The 12500-nt window shown below is 38.1% G+C and overlaps 1 protein-coding gene across 2 annotated transcripts in view; it reads left to right on the top strand.

Annotated features, from left to right (window-relative positions):
* Positions 1-951: 951 nt before the first annotated feature.
* The window catches only part of LOC114574061 (phosphatidylcholine:ceramide cholinephosphotransferase 2), a 14212-nt gene continuing 2663 nt past the window's right edge, over positions 952-12500 (top strand). Inside the window, exons 1-5 of one of the 2 annotated variants that reach the window (XM_028606363.1) lie at positions 952-1070; positions 4260-4298; positions 6018-6474; positions 10830-10947; positions 11675-11732. In XM_028606363.1, coding sequence (XP_028462164.1) covers positions 959-1070; positions 4260-4298; positions 6018-6474; positions 10830-10947; positions 11675-11732 — 784 coding nt within the window. In that variant the 5' untranslated portion in view covers positions 952-958. The remainder of the gene's footprint in view (positions 1071-4259; positions 4299-6017; positions 6475-10829; positions 10948-11674; positions 11733-12500) is intronic. The other variant, XM_028606364.1, reaches the window with a different exon arrangement.

Below are 12500 nucleotides of genomic sequence, written 5' to 3'. Positions count from 1 at the left end.
GTTTCATTCTCACAATAGCCTCCTTGTTAGTGTGTGTGTGTGTGTGTGTGTGTGTGTGTGTGTGTGTGTGTGTGTGTCTGTCTGTGTGTGTGTGTGTGTCTCTGTCTCTGTGTGTGTGTGTGTGTGTGTGTGTGTGTCTGTCTGTGTGTGTGTGTGTGTGTGTGTGTGTGTGTGTGTCTCTCTGTGTGTGTGTGTGTGTGTGTGTGTCTCTGTGTGTGTGTGTGTGTGTGTCTGTCTCTGTGTGTGTGTGTGTGTGTGTGTCTGTCTGTCTCTGTGTGTGTGTGTGTGTCTGTCTCTGTGTGTGTGTGTGTGTGTGTCTCTGTGTGTGAAGCTGCCCAGATCAAACCACAGTAGAGTTCAGTTCCTCATTTGGGGGGGGGGGGGTCACAGCAGGAGTGCCATTCAGAACTTCATTATGAATTTTCTAAGATTTATTGATTAGCGCTGTCCGAACTAAACCAAAAATATTTGTATTAAAATGTTGTTGTTTTTTTAACAATGTGCTAAATCAAATTCAAGAAAACAAAAAGAAAAAATGAAAATTATTAATTTAATGTCTCAGTTGTATTTTTTTATTTGTCTGAAAAGTAAAAATGTCTTTTTTGTGTGTGTGTGTGTGTGTGTGTGTGTGTGTGTGTGTGTGTGTGTGTTTATTTTTTCCAGCCCGGATCGACCAATCCCCCAGCCTGTTGTGTGACATCACCACTTATCCCGGCATTGATCGCCGACGCTGGGTTATCGATCACGCCTGAACCCCGGCGGACGACACGAGGAACGTTTGTGAAACTCCAGAGACGACGGAAAGCTTTTTTTTTTTTTTTTTTTTTAAAGTTTTTTTTATTTTATTTTTATTAATCGGCCAGCGCACACGTTACACATCACGCAGGCTGAGATTTGACGGCGAACGGGGGACGTTCGTCAGTGTTTTGCCAGAGAACGATCAAAGGAAGTCGGAGGCATGGCGGCGTCGGAACTGATCCAGGACGGCGACGACGTGCGCCCCCACGTGGAAGTTAACGTCACCACGACGACTCCCCCGACACCTCCTCGCCCTCCGAGGGCCGCGAACGGTAGGGCCCATAACGATTATTATCAAACTGGAGAGAGGACAACTTCTGAAGAAAATAGCCGTGTGAGTGCTTGCATGCCGGGAAAGGCTGACGCAAGAGCGGGGCAATATATGGATATTATATCGGTATCGTGACATGAGACTAGATATCGTCTTAGATTTTGTATATATCGTGATATCGTGATATGACCATAAGGGTCTTCTCCTGGTTTTAAAGGCTGCATTACAGTAGAGTGATGTCATCGTCTGACCCTACCAGACTGATGTAACCTTTAACCTCTTAGTCATTACATCAACATTACTGATGATTATTCATCTAAAATCTCACTGTGCAAATATGTTGTGAAAGCACCGATAGTCAACGCTACAATATCGTTGCGGTGTCGATATCGAGGTATTTGGTCCAAAATATCGTGATATTTGATTTTCTCCATTTCGCCCAGTGCTAGCTGACGCTACCCAGATATAAAATAGGAAATATGTATGAAAGAGGTGCAACATTTCAAAGTCTGAATGGTGTTTCTCTGTATGGGGTGTAAGAAAACAAATCTATTAGTCTATTTTGCAATACTGTATCGATTTTCAAAAAAAGCAATATCGATTTATTTATTTTTTATTTTTTAAACGTTCAAAAATATTCATGTAAGACAGTGGTTCACATTTATGTTGTGTTTAAATCCTCTACCGCTAGATGGCTATGCTGAGACGCACCAATAGTGTCCTCACCTAACAGTGTCTAACAGTTCCTAGCAGTGTCTAATGGGAGAGAGAGAGAGAGAGAGAGAGAGAGAGAGAGAGAGAGAGAGAGAGAGAGAGAGAGAGAGAGAGAGAGAGAGAGAGAGAGAGAGAGAGAGAGAGAGAGAGAGAGAGAGAGAGAGAGAGAGATGGGGACATGACCCGAAATCTAACTCAATCAATCTGCAGCAATTTACACAAATCAGTTCCGTCTCTGTCTTTCAGTCAAGTTTCATTCTTACAACTCTGTGTGTGTGTGTGTGTGTGTGTGTGTGTGTGTGTGTGTGTGTGTGTGTGAGCGCCAGTGGCACTAACTCAAAGGTTGGGGGGAGGGGGGGGTTGTGTGTTGGGTGTGTCTATTTTACAAGGTGTGCCTCCCTCAGAAACTTACAGTCAAGTTTCATTCTCACAATAGCCTCCTTGTTAGTGTGTGTGTGTGAAGCTAACAGTACCTAGCAGTACCTAGCAGTGCCTAACAGTTCCTAGCAGTGCCTAGCAGTGCCTAGCAGTACCTAACAGTGCCTAGCAGTACCTAACAGTTCCTAGCAGTGCCTAACAGTTCCTAGCAGTACCTAACAGTTCCTAGCAGTACCTAACAGTGCCTAGCAGTACCTAACAGTTCCTAGCAGTGCCTAACAGTTCCTAGCAGTGCCTAGCAGTGCCTAGCAGTACCTAACAGTGCCTAGCAGTACCTAACAGTTCCTAACAGTGCCTAACAGTGTCTAGCAGTACCTAGCAGTGCCTAGCAGTGCCTAACAGTACCTAACAGTACCTAGCAGTACCTAACAGTGCCTAACAGTACCTAACCGTACCTAGCAGTACCTAGCAGTACCTAACAGTGCCTAACAGTGCCTAACAGTACCTAACAGTTCCTAGCAGTGCCTAACAGTGCCTAACAGTTCCTAACAGTACCTAACAGTTCCTAGCAGTGCCTAACAGTACCTAACAGTTCCTAACAGTACCTAACAGTTCCTAGCAGTACCTAGCAGTTCCTAGCAGTTCCTAGCAGTACCTAACAGTGCCTAACAGTACCTAGCAGTACCTAGCAGTGCCTAACAGTACCTAACAGTACCTAACAGTACCTAACAGTACCTAGCAGTACCTAACAGTGCCTAACAGTACCTAACAGTGCCTAACAGTTCCTAGCAGTGCCTAACAGTGCCTAACAGTGCCTAACAGTACCTAACAGTGCCTAACAGTGCCTAACAGTACCTAACAGTTCCTATCAGTTCCTATCAGTACCTAACAGTACCTAACAGTGCCTAACAGTACCTAACAGTGCCTAACAGTACCTAACAGTACCTAACAGTGCCTAACAGTACCTAACAGTACCTAACAGTGCCTAACAGTGCCTAACAGTACCTAGCAGTGCCTAACAGTGCCTAACAGTACCTAACAGTGCCTAACAGTACCTAGCAGTGCCTAACAGTTCCTATCAGTACCTAACAGTGCCTAACAGTGCCTAACAGTGCCTAACAGTGCCTAACAGTACCTAGCAGTGCCTAACAGTGCCTAACAGTGCCTAACAGTGCCTAACAGTGCCTAGCAGTACCTAACAGTGCCTAACAGTGCCTAGCAGTACCTAACAGTGCCTAGCAGTGCCTAACAGTACCTAACAGTACCTAACAGTACCTAGCAGTGCCTAACAGTGCCTAGCAGTGCCTAACAGTGCCTAACAGTGCCTAACAGTGCCTAGCAGTACCTAGCAGTGCCTAACAGTGCCTAACAGTGCCTAACAGTGCCTAACAGTGCCTAGCAGTGCCTAACAGTACCTAACAGTACCTAACAGTACCTAACAGTGCCTAGCAGTGCCTAGCAGTGCCTAACAGTACCTAACAGTGCCTAGCAGTACCTAGCAGTGCCTAGCAGTGCCTAACAGTACCTAACAGTACCTAACAGTGCCTAACAGTGCCTAACACTGCCTAACAGTGCCTAACAGTGCCTAACTTCTTGCTAGAAGCTAACAACGTAGCTATGGCTGAACTTTGGCCTACTTTAGCATATCAACATTAGCTCACTAAGAACCACAATCCCAAACTGGCAGGTTGGATTTTCTGTGTACTGAATTGTTTACCTAAAGTAAACTTCTTTGACTTTTATGAACACAGACCTGCCAACCTGTACGCATTTTGCGTAGTAGATACGCATTTTGACATCGAAATACGGTGATACGATTTGTCACTTTAAACTACGCGAAAATCAGGTGACTGTTTTGAGTTCACTCGTTGACGTGCAGTAGCCGCCTCAGTCTAACACTTGATGGTACTAGGAAGCTAAAACAGCGTAGCAGCCACGAGCATGCAGGAAATCATGCTCGACCAATCACACCGTCGGGTCCCTTCCTCTAATGTCACGCGGGGATATCGCTAATGCATCCGTGGGGATATCGGCAACTGATAGTAAAACGAAAGCATCAAATGCAAGTGTCATTCATTCCTCTCTCATTCCCGTTTAGTTTGGTTGGTTTCCCCGAGGGAGGACGGTGCTTGCAAAGGTAAACTGATTTGATGTAGAAAGGTGAAATTGTGAAATGAATTAATTTACGTAGCCTACCTGTCAACTTTGGAGAAATATTATTCATTTATGTTATTATAAATAATGCCTTGCATTTATAAAGTCTTGGATTTCGTTACAAAGGTCTTGTATGTTTTGCCTTTCCTAGGATTAAGTTCATACCGTGACAAAATTAGCTGTTACCAATAGGGGTGGGAATCACCAGAGGCCTCACGATACGATATCATCCCGATACTTATGTCACGATACGATATTATTGCGATTTTAAAGATATTGCAATAGTCTGCGATATATTGCAATATATAACCTTTTTTCCAACTTCAGATTTTTCCCAATTTCAAATGATGTCCCGAAAGGCCAATTTTGTCAACATCTGTTGTATCTAAAAATATACATTTCTCGGTTTGTTCATCGCACTTCAGTTTTCTTGGTGCAAAATGTGATTGTCAAGCAGACAGACTGACCAAGACATATATCATAAAAGATCAATACTTGGCGTCTGTGTATCGATACAGTATTGCCACGAAAAATATCGCGATACTATGCTGTATCGATTTTTTTCCCCCCCCACCCCTAGTTACCAATGTAGGCTAATTAAAAACTGACCGGAGTACCGAGACACAAAGTAAACACTCCTCTCTGACCGGTAGCGGGGGGTTAGCGGGTAAACTGAGCGGAGGATGTGCGGAATGTGTCGGTGTCTGTCGGACTTTGGCCGGCCGCTCGGCGCCTTCAAAGCTCAAGCTAACAGGCTAACGGCTTATTAGCTAGCCAAACACCGAGCGGTAACATCTGCAAAGATTGGCTCTGTATTCAGCGCATCAATCTGCTCGGTGTGCGTAACAAAGAGAGCGAGCAGCCGGCGGACTCTAATGTCCGTTGATCCGTGCAGGACTTCACTGTGATTATTTATCTAAATTCTCAGTGTGAATATTTTGTGAAAGCACCAATAGTCAACACTATATGTTGAAAATGTTAATAAAGTATGTCAAATTTGTGTACTCTTTTCCTGAAATATTACGACTTTTTTCTTGAAATATTACGACTTTTTTCCTCAAATTTTATGACTTTTTTTCCCCTGAAAATATTATGACTATTTTCCTGAAATATGACTTTTTTTTTTTCCCTCAAATCTTATGACTTTTTTCCCATAAAACACACATAGATACACGTAGTATACAATACATACATGCATAAAACACACATAGATACACAGACGTGGTGGACTTTTTTCCTGAAATTGTATGACTTTATATATGGAACTTTTATGACTTTTTAATGAACAATTTTTGACTTTTTTTACGAACATTTTATGACTTTCTTCCTGAAATTTTATGACTTTTTTTATGGAAATTTTATGACTTTTTTTATGGAAATTTTATGACTTTTTTTATGGAAATTTTATGACTTTTTTTATGGAAATGTTATGACTTTTTTTATGGAAATGTTATGACTTTTTTTATGGAAATTTTATGACTTTTTTTATGGAAATGTTATGACTTTTTTTATGGAAATTTTATGACTTTTTTTATGGAAATTTTATGACTTTTTTATGGAAATTTTATGACTTTTTTTCCTGAAAGTTCATGACTTTTTTTGTGAAAGCACCAATAGTGAACACTACAATATTGTTGCGGTATTGATATCGAGGTATTTGGTCAACAATATCGTGATATTTGATTTTCTCCCTATCGCCCAGCCCTAGTTACAGCTCAAGCGAACGGCAACCCGACCCACCGTGCTTCCTCGCCGCCGCAGTCGGAGGCCCGCGGCGGCAAAAAGCCGGAGGCGGCGAGCGGCAGCAGACGCTTGAGCGGCCTGCAGACCCAGCTGATCGACTGCCTGAGCAGCGGGCTGCGGCGCCACTGCGAGTACGTGAAGATGCCGCCGGAGGAGGAGCGCGGCGCCGACAGCCTGCCCAGCGAGTGGTGGAAGACGGGCGTGGCCTTCCTCTACGCGCTCTTCATCCTCGTCTTCACCACCGTCATCATCACCGTCGTCCACGAGCGGGTGCCGGACAAGTCGGTGAGCCCGCCGCTGCCCGACAAGTTCTTCGACTACCTGGACCGCGTGCCCTGGGCCTTCACCGTCACCGAGGTCAACGGGCTGATCCTCGTCGGACTCTGGATCGTCCAGTGGATCTTCCTCAAACACAAGTACGTCCCGCGCCCGTAGTACACAATACATACATGCATAAAACACACATAGATACACGTTGTTTACAATACATACTATACATGCATAAAACACACATAGATACACGTTGTTTACAATACATACTATACATGCATAAAACACACATAGATACACGTTGTTTACAATACATACTATACATGCATAAAACACACACAGATACACAGACGTGGTGGACTTTTTTCCTGAAATTTTATTACTTTTTTTATGGAAATTTTATGACTTTTTTTTATGGAAATGTTACAACTTTTGAAACACACATAGATACACGTAGTATACAATACATACATGCATAAAACACACATAGATACACGTAGTATTCAAGACATACATGCATAAAACACACATAGATACACGTTGTATACAATACATACTGTACATGCATAAAACACACATAGATACACGTTGTATACAATACATACATGCATAAAACACATAGATACACGTTGTATACAATACATACATGCATAAAACACATAGATACACGTTGTATACAATACATACATGCATAAAAAACATAGATACACGTTGTATACAATACATACATGCATAAAACACATAGATACACGTTGTATACAATACATACATGCATAAAACACACAGATACACGTTGTATACAATACATACATGCATAAAACACACAGATACACGTATACAATACATACATGCATAAAACACACATAGATACACGTAGTATACAATACATACTGTACATGCATAAAACACACACAGATACACGTTGTATACAATACATACATGCATAAAACACACAGATACACGTTGTATACAATACATACATGCATAAAACACACAGATACACGTATACAATACATACATGCATAAAACACAGATAGATACACGTAGTATACAATACATACTGTACATGCATAAAACACACACAGATACACAGACGTGGTGGACTTTTTTCCTGAAATTCTATTACTTTTTTTATGGAAATTTTATGACTTTTTTTTATGGAAATGTTACAACTTTTGAAACACACATAGATACACGTAGTATTCAAGACATACATGCATAAAACACACATAGATACACGTAGTATACAATACATACATGCATAAAACACACATAGATACACGTTGTATACAATACATACATGCATAAAACACACATAGATACACGTTGTATACAATACATACATGCATAAAACACATAGATACACGTTGTATACAATACATACATGCATAAAACACACAGATACACGTATACAATACATACATGCATAAAACACATAGATACACGTTGTATACAATACATACATGCATAAAACACACAGATACACGTATACAATACATACATGCATAAAACACACATAGATACACGTAGTATACAATACATACATGCATAAAACACACAGATACACGTTGTATACAATACATACATGCATAAAACACACAGATACACGTTGTATACAATACATACATGCATAAAACACACAGATACACGTTGTATACAATACATACATGCATAAAACACACAGATACACGTTGTATACAATACATACATGCATAAAACACACAGATACACGTATACAATACATACATGCATAAAACACACATAGATACACGTAGTATACAATACATACTGTACATGCATAAAACACACACAGATACATGTTGTTTACAATACATACATGCATAAAACACACAGATACACGTATACAATACATACATGCATAAAACACATAGATACACGTTGTATACAATACATACATGCATAAAACACATAGATACACGTTGTATACAATACATACATGCATAAAACACACAGATACACGTTGTATACAATACATACATGCATAAAACACACAGATACACGTATACAATACATACATGCATAAAACACACATAGATACACGTAGTATACAATACATACTGTACATGCATAAAACACACACAGATACACAGACGTGGTGGACTTTTTTCCTGAAATTTTATTACTTTTTTTATGGAAATTTTATGACTTTTTTTTATGGAAATGTTACAACTTTTGAAACACACATAGATACACGTAGTATTCAAGACATACATGCATAAAACACACATAGATACACGTTGTATACAATACATACTGTACATGCATAAAACACACATAGATACACGTTGTATACAATACATACATGCATAAAACACATAGATACACGTTGTATACAATACATACATGCATAAAACACATAGATACACGTTGTATACAATACATACATGCATAAAACACATAGATACACGTTGTATACAATACATACATGCATAAAACACATAGATACACGTTGTATACAATACATACATGCATAAAACACACAGATACACGTTGTATACAATACATACATGCATAAAACACACAGATACACGTTGTATACAATACATACATGCATAAAACACACAGATACACGTTGTATACAATACATACATGCATAAAACACACAGATACACGTTGTATACAATACATACTGTACATGCATAAAACACACACAGATACACGTTGTATACAATACATATATGCATAAAACACACATAGATACACGTTGTATACAATACATAAATGCATAAAACACACATATATACACAGACGTGGTGGACTTTTTTTCCTGAAATTGTATTACTTTGTTTATGGAAATTTTATGACTTTTTTTTCCTGAAATTTTATGACTTTTCTGGAAATATTACGACTTTTTTTTATTACGACGATTATTAATTTTTCACAACTTTTGAAACACACATAGATACACGTAGTATTCAAGACATACATGCATAAAACACACATAGATGGCAGTTGTATTCAAGATATACAGTACATACAAAAAACACACAGATCCATGTTGAAAATTTTATGACTTTTTTCCTGAAATATTATGACTTTTTTTCCTCAAATTTTATGACTTTTTTTCCCTGAAAATATTATGACTTTTTTTCCTCAAATTTTATGACTTTTTTTCTGGAAATATTATGACTTTTTCACTACTTTATTTCTTGAAATAACTCTCTGTATTCAAGACATACATGCATAAAACACACATAGCTACACGATGAAAATGTAAAAAAAGTATGTCAAATATTATGACTTTTTTCCTGAAATATTACGACTTTTTTTCCTCATAAAACACACACAGATACACGTAGTATACAATACATAAATGCATAAAACACACATAGATACACTTTTTTCCTGAAATTGTATTACTTTTTTTATGGGAATTTTATGACTTTTTTTCCTGAAATGTTATGACTTTTTTTCATGGAAATTTTATGACTTTTTTTTTTCCTGAAATTTTATGACTTTTCTGGAAATATTACGACTTTTTTCACAACTTTTGAAACACACATAGATACACGTAGTATTCAAGACATACATGCATAAAACACACATAGATGGCAGTTGTATTCAAGACATACATACAAAAAACACACAGATACACGTTGAAAATTGGTGGACTTTTTTCCTCAAATTTTATGACTTTTTTCACAACTTTATTTCTTGAAATAACTCTCTGTTTCTGTCATATATCTTCGTTGTATTCAAGACATACATGCATAAAACACACATAGCTACACGATGAAAATGTTAAAAAAGTATGTCAAATTCTATGACTTTCTTCCTGAAATCTTTTGACTTTTTTTACGGAAATTTTATGACTTTTTTTGTAATGGAAATTTTATGACTTTCTTCCTGAAATTTTTAGACTTTTTTTTTTTTTTTTTTAAGGAAATGTTGACTTTTTTTACGGAAATTTTATGACTTTTTTTTCTTGAAATAACTGAATATAAAATAAAGTTTTTTTTGTCCTACCATTCCTGCGCTACGAGCTGTGTTTTATGAAAACAGGAAGTGCGGTTTAGAAATCCGTCTTCCTGCCATTGTGTTTCAAAATAAAATACATTGTGTTCAAACAAAAGTTGATGTTTTTATACCAGACATTTCTAAATAAAATAAAGTGTGTCTGTTTGTATCTCTGTGTGTGTGTGTGTGTGTGTGTCGGTTTCTGTGTGTGTGTGTCTGTTTATGACCACTGGTTTTTATCCTAGGCACTTCAAAATAAAATAAAGTGTGTCTGTGTGTCTGTGTCTGTATGTGTGTGTCTGTGTCTGTATGTGTGTGTGTCTGTTTGTGTCTCTGTTTGTCTCTCTGTGTGTCTGTATGTGTGTGTGTCTGTGTGTGTGTGTCTGTTAGTAACCACTGGTTTTTTTTCCCAGAGATTTCAAAATAAGACATTTTAAAGCTGTAAAACAGTGAACCGATGATATTGTTGCCTAGGTGACATCGCCGTGTTATTGTTGTGAACATGGACCTTTTATCTCTGCAGGGCTATAATAGCTCGCCGCTGTTTCTTCCTGATCGGGACGCTCTACATGTATCGCTGCGTCACCATGTACATCACCACGCTGCCCGTGCCCGGGAAACACATGGTCTGCGCTCCAAAGGTACGCACACTCAACGCTACACACTTACACTCGCTGCATGGTGACACATTGGCTACGCTGCACGCTTTTTTTTTTGAGGTTTTTGACTCTTCTTTCAATGTTTTTTTTTTTTTCGTTTTTATTTTTTATCCGATGTTTTTGTCGCCTTTTTGCGCATTTGTTTTTGGGGACATTTTTTTTCTCTGTTTTTTTTTTTTCGGACTATGTTTTGACGCTTTTTCCGAGGTTTTTTGTGTCCGTGTGTGTCTCTTTTGAGGCTTCTTTCGATGTCTTTTGTTTGTTTTTTCGCCGATTTTTGGGGACAATTTTTCAGTGTTTTTCAAGTTTTTTTTTTCCGCCAGTTTTTTCAGACAAATGCTTTTGTCTCTTTTTTTTTCGACAGATTTTTCAGTGTTTTTGTCACTTTTTTTCGATGGTTTATTTCGCAAATTTTTCAACGTTTGTTTTCTTTTCAAGGTGTTTTCGGGGAATTTCTTTTTTGATGTTTTCTCCACTTCTTTCTGGGGTTTTTTTTAACGACCGATTTTTCAATGTTTGGAGATCTCAACTCACTCAATGTTTAACCCAAAGTTACGCCCTTGATATCAGTAGTTTAATAAAAAAATGATCCATTTCTGTGTAAAAACTATAAATAGAAGCCTGTCCTGTTGTTACACTTGTTGTCCTGTTGTTGTCGCACGTTATGTAGACACGTCATGACTGACTGTTTTTGCTCGTCTCTGTGCAGCTGTACAACGACTCCACGGGGAAAATCTGGAGGATTTTGAGGCTGATCTCCGGAGGAGGTAACCCCAAAAACTCTGAACATGACTCTGAACTACTTTTTAACCCTCGTGTAGACTTCCTGTCGACCATTGTGCAACTTTTTGTTGTTCTGGGTCCAAATATTAACTTATTTTTCAACATTTTAGACATCTTTTTGGACACTTTTGTGTTTTTCCACCAAGGTTTTTGTCACTTTTTTTTCTGCACCTTTTCTTTCACGATTTTTGTGTTTTATTCCCCATCTTTTTTTAAGCTTTTCCCGACATTTTTGTCACTTTTTTCAACGTTCTTTTTTATATATATATATATATATATATATATACCCACACACATATATATATATATAAATTAAAATGCTATTGAATTAAACTTGTGGAGAGTGTTGTAGGGAGCCATCCACGTTAGGTCTTTTGAAAATGTCAAATTTCCTGATGTAGAACAGGACAATAAGAGGGTTAATAACATGAAAACAGAAAGTCCTGCTCTCTGATTGGCTGCCACGCACGTTGCTCTTAAATCCCTAAAAAAAAAAAATAAAATGACAAAAGGTTTTAAAACCAAATGACAGCGTGGGGTTCCTCAACGTCTCGGTGTCTTAACGTGGGATTTTGGAAGGATTTGTAACCAATTTTTTTATTTTATCAATTCTCTAGTGGTTAAGATTGTTAAATTTAGCTACAAAAATATTACTTTTTCCTAAAATAATGATTCACTTTTTTCCAAAAACATTGTTAAATTTAGCACCAAATCTCAACAACACTTTCCCTTCATTGTGGATTCAAATAAAA

This window comes from Perca flavescens, chromosome 19, assembly GCF_004354835.1.
Source record: "Perca flavescens isolate YP-PL-M2 chromosome 19, PFLA_1.0, whole genome shotgun sequence".
In the NCBI taxonomy this organism is placed as follows: Eukaryota; Metazoa; Chordata; class Actinopteri; order Perciformes; family Percidae; genus Perca; species Perca flavescens.
The sequence above is the reverse complement of the archived record's forward strand: the minus strand, read 5'-3'. Positions and strand labels throughout refer to the sequence as shown.